The following is a 19,400-nucleotide window of genomic DNA, read 5'->3' on the forward strand; positions in this document are numbered from 1 at the left end:
TCATGTCCCGTGAGTTGCAGCTTGGGATACAGAAATGCATATATTATTGTCCTGTTGCCTGTGGCTTCCTCATCCTGGTGGAGACACAGGTTCTTGGTAGGTAGAGGTCACCTGTCTTCTTACACTGAGCATCAAGAGTTCTTAACTGATAAGCCAACTCTCCAGCCCCCAGGATTGCTCTTAATTAAAACCATAATTGTACCTGTTAAATTCCCACATCTTCTTGTAGATACAGGATGTAAATGTTACTGGCTTTCTCTGAGTTACAGATATCTGTTAATGTTCCCTTCAGTTTGCTGGTGTTTGTGTGATCACAACATTTAACTCAAAGGTGGGCAAATAACTGGTATTTAATAAATGTGGGTGTTTGTGTTCTCTTGCACTTTGTAGAAGACAGTGATGATACAGAGATTTACAAGGCATTTTGAGGGTGAATGTACTGTTTATTTAGTGAGAGCATGTTATCGGTAAGTACAGTGTCATGGAAGTTACTTTTTCAAAGAATATTGTCCACATCAAGCTAGTATTGTCTACTGCTTTGTTCTTGGTGGCCTAGCGTGGTTTAATTTATCTTCACTCTTTTGTGTTGTTAGGTAATTCTATAATCTGTACATCGGTATATTGGCTCACATCCTTATTTTTACATTGGCTATGGAAATAATAATTCAGTATACAACTATATAATTGTACATACCTGTGTAAGCTTTTCTTTGTAAAGAACTGTGACCTCGTATCTTAGTGTCTTGTTACTAAGTTCAATTTGTTTCTCTCCTCAGGCAGCAGCAGATGTCACTTTCATTGGACCTGATACTCATGCAATTCAAGCCATGGGTGACAAGATAGAAAGCAAACTATTAGCCAAGAGGGCAAAGGTCAACACAATCCCTGGTTTTGATGGGGTAGTGAAGGTGAGAAGCTTTCATTTGAATCTCTATGGGATGTGTCCTCAGTCAAACATTCTGTGACAAGTATGGGGTAAAATATAATTATAGTTCTCTCTCACACACACGTGTGTGTATGTATACACACACACACACACACACACACACACACACACACACACACACACACACACACACACACATATATATATGAGAAAAAATAGAGTGGTTTAAGTCAGGCTGTTTTCAGTGGTGTGAACTATGAGCAGGGAGAAGACATTATATGTAATGAGTAGATATTGATCTATATTGTCATTGGAGAAAACGTGCATGGGAATGCAAAGACAGACAGATCTCTATGAGCTTGAGTTCAGCTTTGTCGACTTAGCAAGTTCCAGGACAGCCAGGACTGTACAGTGAGACCCCCATCTCCCTCGGCGTCCTATGTAAGCCGCAGCCATGCATCTGCTGCTCTGGACAGCTTGATATCAAGCACTGGGCACACTGGCCATATCAAAGAAGCCAACAAGGCCACAGAGCTTGGTTCCTAAGGTTCTCAGGCTGGGGTCGGCAAAAATGTTGAGGCTTTCTTTCCATCACAAAGGAACCTCTCCAAATGGGCTTGACAGTCAGTTTTATTTACTTAATTATTTATTTTACCCTTGTGTAGTAGGGTCTCCTCCTATGAATCCTGGGCCCCAGGCTCTCGATCTTGCTGCTCTCTCAGAGAAGAGTATGTTTTCCTTATTAGCCTTTCCACTGATAGGCATGGGCCTCTCTTTACCTTGTTGGTGTGTATGTGGGTACAGGAGCTTCTGAGCTCTCCAGTTTGAACCTTATTTAATTACAATGGTGCTGGTGGGCAACAGTTCAGATTAACACTGGCTTCATGAATAGCATTGTCCCCAGGGGATTCAGGAGGAGGCTTCCAGGGAACATTTGTCTGATAACTCCATTTTCACAGTAAATGTTTTCTTATGAAATCAGTGGATATAAGGCCTCCTATGAAGAGGTATTGCTGCTTCATCAGAAGTCTAAAGGTGAAAGTTGTGGGTGGGACACTGGAAATGTGTGGTATGTCATCCCTACCTGTCACACAGGTGCTTTCTAGGTGGCGGAAGAGCTTGTGTAGCATTGACTGGAATTAAGGTTGATACTGTATCATCTATATGGACAAAACTACATGCATCTCTCTATGAATTATTAGAAACTTCTTGTGAGTTGAAGGGCAGACGGAAATGGGCTCTTGATTTTGTGTTAGAGCATTGCCGACTGGAGTTTCCCCCACTTTAGTTCTTTTAGATGATACAGAATAATTACTTTTCCATTATTTTTTGTTTGTTTGTTTATAATCCATAGGTGTCTTTACAGAAAAAAAAGGTACTTAATTTTTGGAGTGGGTTACTGGTTTATTCTGGGTCTTATTTGACTTTTAAATTTTAGTTTGTCAAATGTGTTATAATACTGTATATGTATTCCAATGTATAGGACAGCTGTAATTCTTGTATGCTGTTGCTAGGAATGTAAATTTAATGTGCCATTATGGAAATCAGTATGAAGGGTCCTCAAGCAAAGAAATAGAACTACCATACTATCTATCTGTAACATTCTTGGCTATTTAGCTGAAGAAATCAAACTCATCATACAATAGAGAACTTGCACACTCACGTTTATTCAGGTACTGTGCATTATAGCTGTACAACATATAAAGAAAGTGTGCTATTTATGACACAATGGAGTATTATTCAGCCATTAAGCATAAATTAGGGGGGCTGGAGAGGATTCAGTAGTTAAGAGAGCACTGGCTGCTCTTCCAAAGGTCCTGAGTTCAATTCCCAGCAACCACATGGTGGCTTACAACCATCTGTATTGGGATCTGATGCCCTCCTCTGGCATAAAGTTATACATACAGATAGAGCACTAATATACATAAAATAAACAAATATTGAAAAAGCATAAATTATGTTGGTTGCAGGAAAACATATGGAACTGAAGATGATGTTTAGTGAAATAAAACAGACTCAGAATGACAAATATTTCTCCTAGCTTTGGAGTACGGGGCAGGACAGTCATGAAAGTAGAATGGGGAGAGGCCTGAAGATAAAACGAAGTTGGTTAGATTGCTTGCTCAGTATGCACAAAACCTTGGTTGAGTCCTCAGCTCTGCAGAGTGCTACACTCCTAGCATTTGGGGAGATGGAGAGGGAGTCAGATGTTAAGGTTATCCTTGTCTACATACTGAGTTTGAGGCTGTCTTATTCTACTCTTGATGAGACTCTGTCTCAAAAACAATAATAAAGGAAAGGAAAGGGACAAATGAGGGTGGGATAATTATGGGTAATAAAGGACAAACATGGTCAAAACATCTTTATGCATCTACAAAGTATGATAAGTTTGTTGTTTTACACTAAAAAAAACCAACTTGTAGAACACTCTTTCCTTCCTTTCATTCGTCCTTTTTTCCCTTCTTTTTTTTAGTTCTTGAATTTCCTTTTCATTAGAGAGAGACGAATGTTTAAAATGTAATTTCAAGGAGTCATCTGGTTCCATGTAGTTGTCTTCAATGAATTTAGTTTTATTTATCACTTGTGGGGTGGTTTGAATGAAAATGGCCCCCATAGGCTCATAGAGTTGAATGCTTGGTTCCAGTTGGTAGAACTGTTTGATTAGGAGGTCTGGCCATGTTGGAGAAGGTGTGTCACTGTGGTCGGCTTTGAGGTTTCAGAAGCCCATTCTATTCCCAGTTAGCTCTCTTTCTATCTATTGCTGGCTGATCAGATGAAAGTTCCAGCTACTTATGCAGTGCAATGCCTACCTGCTGTCATGGCTACTGCCATGATGGTCACAATTCTGCTATCCTTTGGAATCGTGAGCACCAAATGAAACTCTGTCAAGTCGCCTTGGTTAGGGCGTTTTGTCACAGCAATACAAAAATAACTAAGAAACCATCTAATTAACTTGTTCTCAGGAAATGGAGAGCAAAGCAAAGATTATAACGTGAGACTGTCGGACAAGAAAGCAGAGCTTTACAAGTAAGGAAAAGGAATTAGCCAACAGTTACTTGCCACTCACCCCGATTGCAAAGAGCTTGAAGTTCCCAAGTGGACCAGCAGCCAGTTTAGCCCATCTCAGTGACACTCATCTCGGTGGACACAGACCCATATAGGAAGGACACTGGACCCAGGTTTTGGGTGCAAGTGATAGCTAAGTAGTGGGTGAGAGGCAGTGAGTTAGGTACAAAGGAGTGTACTGGTGGCACTCATGGCTCTCAGTAATACATGGTCCTGGAGGATCATGGAGCAGAGTGGCAGGGCCCACTCCAGCATGCCATGAAGGACTACAGCAAGAGAGCTGGTGAGGGTTGAGACTTGTGGCCGCCAGTTCTGTGCAGAGCCTTTCCTTTTGGCTTCGGGGTCCTCTAGCCAGTTTCATGTAAATGGTTAACATGAAATAGTCGTGTCAAAAGAAAAGTCACTTTGAGGAGTGGAGGATGTAGTGCCTAGCGCTTTAAACCCAGGTTTCAATCCCCAGCAGCGAGTGAAACGAGGTGTGGCTGTGCACATCTACCATCCCAGTACTTCAGAGGATCAGGAATTCAACAACATCCTTGGCTACTCAGCGGGTTTGAGGCCAGCCCCGTCTCAAATGAATGAATTAATGAATGTAGCATAGAGTTAAAAATTAAGGTTGATACTCAAATTGGAATTCTATTCCCTTTGTTCAGGCAGGAAACGATGGGCCCTTATATAATGTATTGGGGTTGGGGTAAAGCACAGGGCACGTTGAGAATGACAGTGGCAGTTGGGTCAGCAGGGTCGTGAATTGTTAGATGTTAGCTATGAAGCAGAGGGTGAGTCACTGATGATTATAGTTACAACACTGACAAAATGACTTTGTGGGACATGAATTCAATGTCTCTGAATCATTATTGCACTTTAATAGGAACTAATAAGTGCTGCGTTATAATCCTGGCACTTAGGTACTAAGATGGGAAGATTGCTTTGCTTCAAGGCCAACCTGGACTACAGACCAAGCCCCATGTCAAAATTTAAAAAAAAAAAATAAAAAAATGGAGGCATGGGGCTGGAGAGATAGTTGAAAGTACTTGCTGCTCGTCGAGAGGATCTGAGAGAGTCTGTTTCCGAGCACCCACCTCGCAATCACCTAAAACTCCAGAGAATCTCAAACCCCTTCTGCCACTACATTCCTGCACACATGTGACATGCACACAAAACAATAAAGTAAGATTTGTTTTTTTAAAAAGACATGTAAATTCAGCCACACCTTCTAGATGTTAAACAACCAGTCTACTCTCATCATGATGTCACTGTTAAATACTCGCTCTGCTACTCATGGTTCAGGCTGTTTTTTCACAGGTGTGGTACACACACATATACACATAAATTAAAAGTGACAAATATTTTAAAAAGGCAATAGTAATACCCATTTGCACCACAGAGCAGAGTATGGTAATATACTTAAATGAGTTTTTCTATCAGGCAGCCCTTGATATCAAACCCAACAACTTGATTTTCATGCCCAGAACCCAACTGTGAAGGAGAGAACTACTTCCTAAAAGTTGTCCTCTGAACTCCACATGTGTGTGTTCCACCCGCAAAATAAACAAATGAAAGAAGTTGTACTCTTGATTTAACAGAAAGAAAGCTAGTTTGAAGAAATCATTAAAAAGTATAAAATAAGAAAATGGAAAACAACTTCATTCTAGAAATTATAAAATATTAAATGTTTGTATTTTCTCCCTGCTAAGCAAAAAAAGTTCTTTATTAATGATACCTAAAGTCTTTGTGTGTTTATAAAAAAGTAATTTCTCTTGTATTTATTGCCTTGTTCCAGCTATGTTTACTGTGGTGTTTTAATAAGTTATAGAAGAGTATACTAACTATCCCAAGGTTTCTAAAAGCACAATCAAACTTCAAACCTGAGTGTTCATGATTTTAGCATCCACAGAGCCAATCATGCTGGGTTAGAAAATACTTAGGAAGAAAGTTGTGGTTGACTGTACTGAACATACATTTTTTTGTCTTCCTTTTACTCAATAATTGCTGTGTGACAACCATTAGCTTAGTGTCTCTACCATGAAATACCAGGCATTTCAAGTAACCTAAGAGGGTGTAAAGCACAGGAGATGGTACGGGAAGGTAGCATGTGTTTAAATTCCTCCCTCATACAATACATTCTAACCTCAGCTTCTCCTCTCTCCACTCCTCCTGGTCCTGCCTCAACCAGAAATACTTCCCCCAGTAAAGAGCAGGCCTTCCAGGGATACCAACCCAACATGGAACAACAAGATACATTAAGACCAGGCACAAACCTTCATATTAAGGCCAGACAAGGGAACCCAGTAAGAAGAAAGGGGCCCCAAGAGTAAAGATTCAGCACACTCTCACTCCCACTGTCAGGGAACAACAAACCACCGAACCAACAACCATAACATATATGTGGAGGACCTAGAGCAGACCCATGCTGACTACCTGATTGTCGGTTCAGTGTTTATGAGCTGGCATGAGCCCTGGTTAGTTGATTCTGTGGGATGTGTTCTCCTGGTGTCCTCAACCCCTTTGGCTACCACAATTTGTTCTTCCCCTCCTCTAGAATAATCTCTGTGGGTAGCCGGGCTTTTATACTATAGTAGAGTCTTCGGCTGTCCTGACTCTGAGTAATTGGAAAAAGCTAATAGCTGGACCCTTTCCTGGGTCCAGCATTAAGGAGTTATTTTATGTACTCTATTTATTGTTTGACTTTATTTACTTCTTCCTATTTTTATTTGAGACAGAGTCTTGTTCTAGAGCCCTGTCTGGCCTCCCTCTCACTCATGCCCCTGTGACACCCTCCCTTCCCTGTCTGGACTGGGGTTACAGGCGTGTGTCACCATGTCCCACTTATGTTACTTCTATTGTAGAATAGTTGGGAAATTAGTTTGTGTAAATAGATACAGCCCTTCCTCACAGTGGTATTTTTCTCTCTCCCAAAACCAGTTGCTGACTCTGTTATAGAACTAGCCGAGGAGTACAGACTGTTTATCTTCCATGTGAAGGATTAGCAATATTTTCATATAGGCCTGGAGATGTGGCTCAATTGTAGACTTGCCTAGCATCATTTTCTTTTAATAAATTGTAAGATGTTTGTGCAACACATTGAGTCCTGAGTATCTGTATATTTTCCATGTCTTCTACATACTAATTTTCAGACCTGTCTCAAGAATGTCCTACAGCTAGGACTATATGGCAGACGCAGCCCCATGTTTTCTTTAAAAATCTTTTGTGAACTTATTAATTCTCTGTGTGTGCATGAATGCATGCCATGATTCGAGTGTGGAGGTTATGGGACTCAGATCCTCCCTTCCACTATGTGGGTCCCAGGGCTTGAACAAAGGTCATTTGTACCTGCTGATCACTTTACCAGCCCTAAGTCCCATTCTTCCTTTTCACTTTTAATCATACATTTAATTTAATTTGTTGATTTTTTATTTTTCAAAGTTATAACATAAGTATATCATTCCCTTTACTCCATCCAATACCTCCCACGCACCCCCTGTAAACCCTCCTGTTATTTCTCAAAATATTGTCACGTTGGGCTTGTGACATGTTAAAGATGTTTTTGTCTAACAGAATTTTTTTATGAATATGAACAATTTATATTTGGTAAAGTTTAACATTTATTTTATGTTTTTATTTAAAAACTTAACATCTGCTCTCTAGGCCTAGACACACGGGGGGAGGGTCTAGGCCTGCCCCAGGATGATGTTGGTGAATTTTGGGGAGCCCCCATGGAGGGCCCTACCCTCCCTGGGGAGCGGAGGGGGAATGGGGTGGGGGGCTTGGGGGGAGGGGAGGGAGAGGGAGAAGGGATTGACATGTGAAGCAAGCTTGTTCCTAATTTGAACTAATAAAAAACCAAAACAAACAAACAAAAATCTTAACACCTGTAATTGGGGTGAACTTGGCTTTCATTGCTTTTTACATAGTTTAAACTTGCAGCTCTTTCATTGGAAACTTGCTGCCAAGTAAAGATCTCTTTTTAACTCAATGATGCACTTTAATTGAAAACGAGCAATAGTGGGTTGGACAGGTGGCTCGGTGGTTAAACACACATACTCCTCATCCAGAGGACCAACATCAGGAGCCTCACAACTGCCTGCAACTCCAGTTCTAGCCTCCCAGGGCACCTGCATCCATGTGCACACATCTCTTCCCTCATATACATGATGAAAAATATATCTTTAGAGGGGAAAATAGCAGTAGGGAAGTACTGTATATTTTACGAGAAATAATTGTCTTGATGGTACGCACTTATAATCCCAGCAATTGGGAGGTGAGGCAGGAGTATCCCCTGAGCCAACGATGGCCAAGAATTCAGAGACAAGATGAGGTACTCAGGCTTGGTTATTCCAAGTAAACAATGTTAGTCATTTACAGATATGTTTACAGATATACAGATATCTCTGTAAATGCTTAGTGCATTTACAGATAAGGGGAGGTACTAGAGACAAGGGAAGGTACTGGGCTTGGTTTTCCTCAGGTGAGCAGAATTTCATGCAGTGTACTTTGTTTATATGGAAATAGACTAAACCCTGCCTGCTTAAGTCCTTCCGAGCCATTACTTACTTGATGTTTTAGGATGAGAAGTTCTGCTGGCATTTGAGATGACATCGCATAACACACATAACACAAGTATTCAGCAGAGAGCAAGACTCACCCAGTCATTGCCCATGGAGATTAACTGTGAAATGTCTGGCTGTCAGAGCTGAAAGAGGGCTATGATGTGGCCTGGAGTGGGAGCACTGGGAAGGCCCTAAAGAGAATAGTGTTTAGATGGGAACAGAAGCCCATCACGCCCAGGTGGTGAGAGAATAGTGCCTTTCCTCTGTCCTGGAATGAACGCCCCACTTGTGCTCCGTGTCAACCTTTGAGTGTTCCTTCCTTCATTTCTTCATTGGTTTATTCCTTCACTTTTCATGCGACTGCTGCTTGCTGAAAGAGTGGTGCATGCGGGCTCTGGGTTAGACATTTGAAAGACATTACTGACCAGATTAGACTATCAATTCCAGCCTGTAGAGCTTACAGAGAATGGAGTCTGGAGCGACAGAAGGCTGACAACACAGTTACTGCACTCTGCTTCTTCTTGATGCAGTCAGAAGCTGAATGCTGGTCTCACACCTAACTACCAGGCTTCTGGAAGCTGAGGCAGGAGGATCATAGGTCATCTCTTTCACTAACTCCACAAAAGGTAGCCATAGTGAAGTCCTCCATTTCCTTACTCCTAGGCTAAAGCTGAGCTTGTTTCCTTCCTTCCTTCCTTCCTTCCTTCCTTCCTTCCTTCCTTCCTTCCTTCCTTCCTTCCTTCCTTGCTTCCCTCCCTCCTTCCTTTCCCTTTCCGTTCCTCCTCTCTCTTTCTTCCTTAATTTCTTTCTACAAAATTTTCATTTTATGTACATGGTACATGTTTTGCTCGAATGTATGTCCATGCAGTATGTTGCCTGTGTGACCAGAAGAGGACACATCAGGTCCCTTGAACTAAAGTTACAGATGGTTGTACGCCACCATGTGGGTGCTGGAAATTGGACTCCAGTCTTCTGGATTATCAACAAGTACTCTTAATTGCTGAGTCACCTCTCCAGCCCCTTGTTGAGTGTTTTTTTTTTTAAAACATGGCCTGTGGGTACTTTCCATCTCTCTGAGGCTCCAGCAGTTGGTGTTCCCCTCTGCTGTCATTTGTTAGCCCTCTGTTGAAGCATCTGAGAGGACTTCTAGGTATCTGTGATTGAGTAACATGTCCCAACATCACAATTCCTTTCTATTGCTTCTGTGGAATACACATCACAACATTGTTTTTTAACTACTGTATATCGTATCTAAGGTCTTGCTGCTCTCCTAGCTTCTGAGTTCCATGAGAGCTGGGGTGGTGCCTGCCATCTCTCCGTGTTTCTAGAGTCTTGTTGGTGGCCAGTCTTAGAAAGTGTGACTTGATGAAAGGCAAGAGAATATCTCTCTGAGCTTAGCCAACAGGTTATTCAAAAGCTGGGGTCGGGGGTATGGCTTGGGGTGAGGCTGCTGGCTAGGTGGAATGGACTGGGCTTGGTGCTGGGGCTTGGGCAGGCATGAGGAAGCATTGAAGCCTGGTCTAGGAGTCTGAACTTTGTTCTAAGGCAATAGACTGCCATGAAAAGATTTAAGAGGATTTTAGGAAAACTTTCTTCTTCTTCTTCTTCTTCTTCTTCTTCTTCTTCTTCTTCTTCTTCTTCTTCTTCTTCTTCTTCTTCTTCTTCTTCTTCTTCCTCCTCCTCCTCCTCCTCCTCTTCCTCCTCCTCCTCCTTTTTCTGACTTGTTTTAGACTTTTGAGACATGGTCTGGCTCTGAATTCACCATTCTCCTGCCTCAACCTCCTGTACATATAGGAATGTGCCACAATACCTTGTTACTCATTTGTTTTGATAACATTTAATGCCTTGACAATTGTTGCATAATTAAAAAAAAACCTTTTAAGCATGGCAGATTTTGGTTTTAAACCATGAAAGTGTTATGCAGGATGGAATCATAATCCTTACAGTAAATCTTCAAGCATTTCCTAAGAATGTAAGTGTTAAGTGCCCATCCCCATCACCCCAGCTTGTGACAGGGTTGCTGAGCATTTAAACTGTCTGCATAGACACTCCACTGTACCCTCAGAAGCCTGCAAGCCATATGGAGTGTGCTGCTGCTGGATGTACTGTGTTTGTCCTGCATCTCTTGGGTTTAAGAATTGTCCTCTGAAAGCCCAGCCCAATTCACTATCTTCCTTCATAGGAAGCTTCTGAGTTCCTGGGCTGTCACAGAAGACCCAGCCAGGAATGGTCCTGCCTTCCACCATAACTGGTCTTCTCCATCCTGGGCCCATTTCTGTTAGTAGAACACACTAAGTTCCTTTGTAATTAAGATTTCATTGTATGTTGGGTCTCTGTTGAATATTCTTTCTCTTTTTGTTTTCCCACAACACTGAGCTGTTTTTATCCATAGGTTTCAGATTTTGCCTCAGGAGATCCTTTTTGGATAACCTAAAACAATTTTTCCTCTTACTTTGCCTGTTTCCATGAAATGTTCATGTCAGTTCTCAGTTGACTTGCTTGTCTGCTTGACTTTCTTTTTCTCTTCATGGGCTAGGACTCCAAAGGGCAGAAACCAGATTGCATACTGCTGCTAGGAAGCACTTATTGGATTAGTGTCTAAATCATATGGATCCTAATTCTTTTAAATGGCTATTTGGTATGCCATTTCAACCACTGTACTGTTCATGTATTAGTCCTCTGTTGAAGGTTCATTAAATTGTTTTCCTAGACGTTTTGCCTCTCAAAACATCACAATTGAAAATAATAAATTCTTCCTAAGTTTTTTTTTTCTATGCATGTGAAAAGAGGCATCCATAGGATAACTTTCTACAAGTAAAATCTGTGGATGAAGAGAGACAGGCTCTCAAAGTTTGATAAGCACCAGCAGCTCTCTGCACAGAGGCTGTGTGCTTGCTTTGGCAATGTAGTGTGAAGGGCTGCTTAAGCTTATACCTCTGTCACATCAGCCTGCTGGGTCCACAGTGGGATCTCTGTGTAACTTTTGCTGCTGAGCTGGGTGTGTTTTATATATTCCTTTAGACTTTTTTTTCTTCTGAAGTTAGTCAGGGACTAATTGGTGAGTCGTTCAAAGCTTTATTAAGTGCTTTATTCTATCCATAGCCCTGTAAGGAGGTTCGTTGGTGTCATATGTTAGTGCCATTGACTTAGGAACTGTCTAGAATTTTTATCTTTTCAAATTAAGCTTTATGTAGCCCATGATATAACTAAATGTGTTGAGTGCATTTAGTATTTTTGAAAACACTAGTAATGTTTTTTATAATGTCTAGTACACAATAAATCTTCAGTGATTTTTTTTTGGCTTAATGAATGACAAATGAAAATTTAATTTTAAGGCAATTTGATTTTATCTGAAAGTTCATTTTGCAGAAATTGATTTTCATACTAGGAAAACTTAAACATATGGCTTAGTGAAAAGTTAAGTTTGTTTTGTAGCATGTATGTTTTTCCTTTATATTCATAGGATATGACAGTAGTCCACAAAAGGGTACATAGAATGCTGCAGTAGGAAGGGAACCAGGAGACAGGAAGGAGATGGGATGGAAAAAGGCCAGGGGTGTGCCTAGGAGAGTCCTCACCGAATGCCCTGTTGTACCTTAATTTATTTAAACATAAATATTATGTACTTAATAAAATGAATTAAAATAAACTTCCAGCCATCAAAAATACCAAAAAAAAGAGAGATTGTTTTATGGCATATATGTGGTTTTGGGAAGTTTTGCTGTGCATAAATATAATTCTCCTTACATGTAAAACATAACACGTGTGCATCATGTACATATATAAATACATGACAAAATAGGAGAAGTGGATTCTGGGTACTGTCCTTTAACCTTGCCTGTTGGCTGTCCCTGGATCCCAAGCATTTTAGCTTGCAGTTTAATTTCTCTGAGACCATCTTTGGCAAATACACCATTCCACAGGGACTGAAATGTTAAAAGTTTCCTTCTAGCTGATTATAATCCCGTCCTCATCAGCCCTCACTCTTCCTGTATTTTGTTCAAGAGGCACTAATTGTTCACATTTGGCAGGTTTAACACTTCCTGACGAGAGGCTGTTAAAGGCAAGTATTCTCCAATAACTGTCACTGGCTGGAACAAAGAACCTCCCAACTCAGTGTGTGGAAACCATGAACATTCTTAAATGACCCTTCCGTGGATTTTTATCCCTTTAAACTAAAATTTGGAGAGTGTGGAGTCAGTGCAAAGAGCAAGGTGTAGGAAGATAGTAAACCCTAAGTTTTTTTGAGGGGTTGGGCTAGGTAGAGATTTATCTCTGACTTGAAAACAATTGTTATTTGGAAAATCTCATTAGCAGATGTGACTGCTTGGAGAAAAAAAGACTTAGAACTGATGTCGTTTTCAGGATTGCTTTGAACTTAACAAGCTCCTATGTGTGGAGCAGACGGGCTAATGAAAGGAAATTAAATTTCTCTGACAACTTCCCCTGCCAGCCTCCTTATTCAGGGATGCTGTTGGGTACTGAAGACTTTTAAGGAAGAATTTCTTTTCTTTTTTTCTAAAGTGGACATAAATGAACCAGCTATTTCCCCAGTCCCAGTTGGAGGAGCATTCTGTTGTGATTGCTCTTTGTTTTAAATGTAGTAATTTAAAAGCTTAAAAAAATGCCAGGCTTCACTCGAAGGTTTTGAAGCTGTGTAAAAATTTCTGCATACTTATCCACTGGTGGTTTTAGAACGTGGCTGGCAGCTCATATTGTGTCACTGGGTTACAAAAAATAATCGAATTGAGAAAGTGGCTTGAAGTTCAGAATTCTCTTTATCAGCACAGGGAACATCTGTCCATGGAGTTTGTACAGCGCATGTCAGGATCATGGTAGATAAATGGCTTAGGCTGGGGCAGTTTTTAGATGCTCAGGGTTTCAAGTGTCATTGATGACAAGTGGTTTAGTAAACACTGGTCTTGGGCTTCAGAAAGGAGTCCTTCCCTTGCTCTTTCAGACCTTTTTCCTTCTACAGTTTGTTCATTGAATTTAAGGTTTTAATTTATGTCCCTAGCTACAACTGTACAGATAAAATACACACCTGAAGAAAAGGGTTAAAAAAATAAGAGAAGATAATGGAAATCACAGTGGTTTTGTCTTTTTAAAAACAATTGATAATTCCTAAGGGTACTGGACATTTACTTTTTTCTAGAAAATCGATGGAGCTCCTCCCAAACAATAGACAGTCAACTCCCCCTGCTGACAGAATCCAGGAAAACACGGTGTGTAAATAGACAAGCAAGCTGCAGACAAGCTTTAATGATCTGATTTACGACGGAGTATTGATTGTAAAAGTCTAAATTCTGCCGTTAAATTCCGGCAACTGCACCGAATCATTGGTAATTCTGGTCATGTTTCCTGCCAGCTCATTTCAAACTGCTTTGAGTTTCTTAATATAATAACGACAAGGGAGAATTTACATTCTACTTATGGTATTAATTTTACATTTCTCTGAATGAAAAGGGTTAGAAGGTTGTAAAATTGAACATTAAATGAATCAGAGGAGACAGTAGGGCAATATATGACTGCCCTAAAGACATTGTGCAATGCCTCATGGGATTAATGTTGAGTCTCATTTCCTGCCTTTACAGGATGCAGACGAAGCTGTCAGAATTGCAAGGGAAATTGGTAAGTCCTTAAATTAACTTTGGTAGTGTTTCTGTGTCTTTCAGCAGATACGGTTGAGCAAACGTGTAATAAGAATTCCCACAGAGCAAATAATATTTTAATAGTTTTCAGTTTCTGATTACTTGTGGCTCTGGGAGAATTTATCATTTGAATTACCATATTCTATTATTAAAGTAGGATTTGCAGTCATTTGATTTGAGCTCTAGCTCTTTCGTAAGATGAAATTTTCTGAAGAGTCCTGAAGATTGGGTACAATGTGTATTTGCACGTGAGCGGTTGCATGTTGTCTGTTTCAATGTGCAGGGCATAGCACACATGATTCAAATTAAAATGTGCTTGATAGTCTTGTTCAAGTTTTTACCTTTTCCTAAAATGTTAAATACCAACTTAAATGCCTTTCAAGGAAAGATACAACAGCAAGCGAGAGGTGAGAACTGGACATCCTAAACTGCAGTGAACGGAAAACCCAGGAACATTTTAAACCTGTTGTATATTAAATTTCAAGCACATTCCTTGTACTCGTGAGCACAACTGTATCTGCAGTGTTTGCTAATGGAAAAGCTGAGAAAGGAAAACAAAGCTCTGCAAATGATAACCTCGAGTCAGACCAGTGCTTGTTTACATTCGATGGAAGCCACAGACAGGCAGGGGACCAGAGCTACGCAGCATTGCTGTGTCTCTTGCCTAGGCTTTCCCGCATCCCACATACCAATATTTTTGTAGCCTCGTCTTTTCACTGTGGCTTGTTACTTGTCTATGGAGGGAGAGCGTTTGATTTGGCATGATATGTAGAAACATTGGTCCAATATGATCACAGCATTAACACAGTCGTACAAATGGGACAAGCTAGCATAGAGTTCTTCAGTCTAGTGTTCTCCTGAGCTATCAGATGCCTAGGCATAGAGTTCTTTTGTGATTGGAAGAGGTTTTTTTGGCTTATTGTGTCTCATTTCTGTGGGGTATGGCTAAATTGTTTTGTGTTCTTTATGGTTTGTTTTATAAAACTGCCTTGGATTTACAACCAGTATATGTAAGATAATATTTTATCTGTTGACAGCATCTCTTACTGATTGCTTCTTTGAAGTTGCCAACATGTTTAGAAGCTTTTCAGCACTAATTTCACAGTGAGACTTGCTAGGTTGCATGACACTACTATCTGTGGGTGAAATCATTGGTATCCCCCATTCCCCAAGGAAAGCTCGACCGGCTTCTGAGACTTTCCTAAAGTAGTTTAGATTTATTCAATATACCTTCAAACTCAAAATGGCTTCTTTTTAGTTACAGTTTAGATGTCACTACCTATCCAACCATCTATGATAATATTATTTTGTAATAGACAATATGCAATATTATTATTGTAATGTTTAGAGGGATTTTAGAAAACAAAAAGAGCTTAGAGGATAATCTAGAATCACATGCCTGTGCCATGCTGTGAATCACACATCTTCCACTCAAGAACACTTCCTTTAGCAAAGTATCGGTGTCAATGCTTAGCCTTTGCTACCCTCCACCTTTGTTTATAACCTGTGGCTTCTCAGCAAACCAATTAACCACAGTCACTTAGCTCCTCAGTGTTTGGAAGCTGGTCTTCAGTCTCCCACCACAGTCACTTAGCTCCTCAGTGTTTGGAAGCTGGTCTTCAGTCTCCCACCACAGTCACTTAGCTCCTCAGTGTTTGGAAGCTGGTCTTCAGTCTCCCACCACAGTCACTTAGCTCCTCAGTGTTTGGAAGCTGTGGTCTTCAGTGTCCCCTCCTACTTAGGTCATCTGAATTCCATTCGAGCCTTTCTTTCATGCTTGGGTGGGTCCTTGACCATTCCTTGCTCTTCCCTATGTTTCTTCTCTTTTGTGGCTATTAGATAGAAGCTTATAGTGTGCTCAGCAGACCGGAAGGAAGAGAAGCCATCACATTTGAAGTGAAATGAAACATGGTAAAAATAGTTGGTCCATCAGTTTTATAAGGCTTTAGGAATTTCCCAGGGAAGCCTTCCTGAATCACAGAGAAACCTTCCGTGAAACCCCTTTCTTTAAGTGCTGTCTTCCAGAATCAATTGCACAGTATTCAGGTGTGTGTGTGTGTGTGTGTGTGTGTGTGTGTGTGTGTGTGTGTGTGTGTGTGTACAAATGGGTGTGCCATTTGGTGGTGTATCAGGTTTTTTCTACTATTGTTGAGGTAATTATGATTTGGATGACCATTGTAAGTAAGTTCACTTAAGAGTTAAAGTAGACATTGAGTCCATGGGGGGGGGGGAGGTCAGAATTATAAACATATCTTTGAACTTTTTTTTGCCAGTTTTTAACTTTTCTCTTGTGATTTGTGTTCATAGATTCTTTCTGTGTTCTTTCTCTTCTTCTGTGTTGCTGGGGAAGCAAGGCCTGGGCCTTATACTGCAAGGCCTACACCCTACTAATGAGCTGTGCACTCTCTGCCCTGTTCATAGGTGGTTGTCTCTTACCTCTTTTTGTGCTATGTGGTGAAAATAAAAGGTTTTTGTGCTTTCCCTCTCTGAAGTTTGTATTTATTTTCTGGAAGTACCTGTATGCTGCTACAGCTGGAAAGGAATTATTGGACAGTGTAAATGGAGTTCTTAATTGGTCTAGCTAATAAAAAGCCTGAGTCAGATAGAGAGGGAAATGCTGAGATTCAGAGAGAAGGAGCAAGCCACAGCCACACCTCACATCCTTAGTGTCTCAGCAGAGAAGAGAGACATTTTCTGTTTCTCCCTGTTTATATCCTGTTTCCACCCAGCTACCTCACTTCCTGTCTGTCTGTACAGACCTCCAGACCTCTATGGTTAGCTAGTGGCAAGTTCCATTCTCTGACCCCCAGACAGGCTTTAATTGTACAAGCAAGAAATCACCACAGGACACTGTTGTATTATTATTTAAATATAGCTGTAGCTCCAATTTTGGAATGTTTTTTCCATGTACCATCCACTTTGGAAATGGTATTTCTTTTTATTACTAAAGTTTTTCTTATAATTACAATACAGATTTTGTAATTTTTAGAGGTAAGTTCTCTTTTTTTCATGTGTACATCTTATACTGTGTTGGAATTACTATTTCCAATGTCAATTCTCGGACTGAATTATTTTCATTTATAGAAAACTAAGGAGTAGATTGGTCATTTGCTCAGTGTCAGCATCTTTTGGTTTAATGTTAATTTCTTTGATTCAAAGACCATGTTTTTCATTATCGTTTGGCTAACATATTGTGATTTCGGGATGACTATAGTTATGTGAAATACTACAGGTACTTAAGCCTAATATATGTGGAATTAAAGAAGGAGACAGCCTCCGATGATTGACAGGGTGAGAGATCGCTCAGACTTCATATGTTACTTCTGTGGATTTGTTTGTAGACTACTTTGCATCCCTTATTCACACTCCTGTTTTTTGTTTTTTTTTGTTTTTTTTTCCCTGTTACTTCAGGGATTAGAGATACTGGGGCTGTTGATCTCTAGTTGTTTTAGCTGCCATGGGAGGCCACAATGGTTAGGGAGCTTCATTCCTCCCTGTACCCATGTTGTGTCTCAGCTTTCAGGGCCTCAGAGGACGACAAGAGAGTCTCGAGGGTTTCCTCATGTCCTGGCTGGGGTAACTCCTCAGAGTCTTTCATACCTCAGTTTAAATGTCACATCCTCTCCAGGAGCTGCCCCAGTCATGATGTCTTCTGCTAAAGATATTTCTGAATAGTACTCATGCCTGTCACAGACTACATTCTTAACTTTCCCCAGCCCCTTATTGTGAAAGTATCCAATCGTTCAGAACTTTTGAAAGAATTTTGAAGTATGTAGTATATAGTCAACACCAAGATCCACTATAAACATTTGGCTAGATCTTCTTACTTGTTATATGCTAGTCTGTCTTACTTAAATATTGTGTGAGATTAGAAGATAATTTTTGGGAGTCATTCTTTCCATCTACTGAGGGTACTAAGGATTGAATTTAGGTCATCAGGCTTGGAGGGCAAGCATTGTTACCTACAAATAAGCCATCTCACCTGCCCCTATGTTATTTTCATTTCTAGTTAAAATAAATTTCATATGCTGTTACATGTCTCACTAAGTATTCTAACATATAATTCATTAACTGAATTCAGTGTTTGTGTAGCATTTTATTTTCTCATATAATAATGTGAACACATTTTGTATGTATTGCTGACTTTGACATATCTATACATCTGTGTAACTCCAAACCATACAAGAGTTCAAAACCTATGGCATTCTTTCATTGCTCCTTCTATGTCAGTCTGAGTCCCACTAGGACTCTAATTCTTAAGTAACTATTAAAAAAGAGCCAAACTCAACTTGTAAAGAATTATTCAAAGGAAAAGAAAATATCAAATTGTCTCACCCAGTGTTGTCCTTACTCTGCAATGCTTCTAGATTTATCTTCATGCATTGTCCTTTGCTCAACATACTGTGGAATTTTCTGCAGGATGTATATTCTTTAAAAATTTTTTAAAATTACATTTTGATAAATTGTGTATGTGTGCTTATGTTTATGCAACTGTGAATGGCAAAGGACAACTTGTATCAGTTGTTCTCTTCTTCTACCATGTGGGGTGCTGGGGATAAGGTCTAAGGCACAATCCTGTAGGCTTTTGATGTAGTTTCTAGTACACATACAGCGTGCACACACACAAACGCCCAGGGTTGTTTCTACTTTTCTACTGAAATAATGCAGCTGTGTGAGTTTAGGACGATACTCCTGTGAGTTGGAAGTGTGGGTTCCGTGGCCTTTTTTTCTTTCTTGCCATCAGCTGGGTAACTGATATTTTCCTGTGCTTTCCAACAAACACACAAATGTAACTGCTCAAGTTCTGTTTGTTTTAGCGTTGCATTTGCTTTGCCTCCTTTGTCTCAGTCCTTTCTCTTTTCATTGTTCACTCCTCCAGGCCTCCCTCTTCCCTTTCCTCCTACTCTGCCACAGAAAGACTGTATGACATCATTCAGGTAGTCATATGGAAACGCACTGGTTTGTGTTTGGAAACTTCCAGTCTGTGAATGACTGTTCTAATCTATACACCCCAGTGCACTGATTTCTGATGCCTGTAGCTGAATTAGATCTACCAGCTTTTATTTGTCCAAGCAGTGGGAGGTAGGCCAACTAAGTCACTTTTCTGTAGCGTCTACTCAGTTTTCCCTGCCAAATTACTAGTGTTCTGTATTGGTTCATTGTACTTTACAACATATTTTGATTATATCTTTATATGCACAATATTGATTAATTCTTACTTATACTAAGCAAACATAATATATTGTA

The 19,400-nt window shown here is 40.2% G+C and overlaps 1 protein-coding gene across 1 annotated transcript in view; it reads left to right on the forward strand.

The window, feature by feature from the left end:
* Positions 1–19,400, forward strand: part of Pcca (propionyl-CoA carboxylase subunit alpha) — a 301,422-nt gene that overhangs the window by 76,468 nt on the left and 205,554 nt on the right. Inside the window, exons 7-8 of the mRNA XM_027388941.2 lie at positions 777–908; positions 14,097–14,133. Coding sequence (XP_027244742.1) covers positions 777–908; positions 14,097–14,133 — 169 coding nt within the window. The remainder of the gene's footprint in view (positions 1–776; positions 909–14,096; positions 14,134–19,400) is intronic.

The sequence above is a fragment of the Cricetulus griseus genome (assembly GCF_003668045.3).
Source record: "Cricetulus griseus strain 17A/GY chromosome 1 unlocalized genomic scaffold, alternate assembly CriGri-PICRH-1.0 chr1_1, whole genome shotgun sequence".
In the NCBI taxonomy this organism is placed as follows: domain Eukaryota; kingdom Metazoa; phylum Chordata; class Mammalia; order Rodentia; family Cricetidae; genus Cricetulus; species Cricetulus griseus.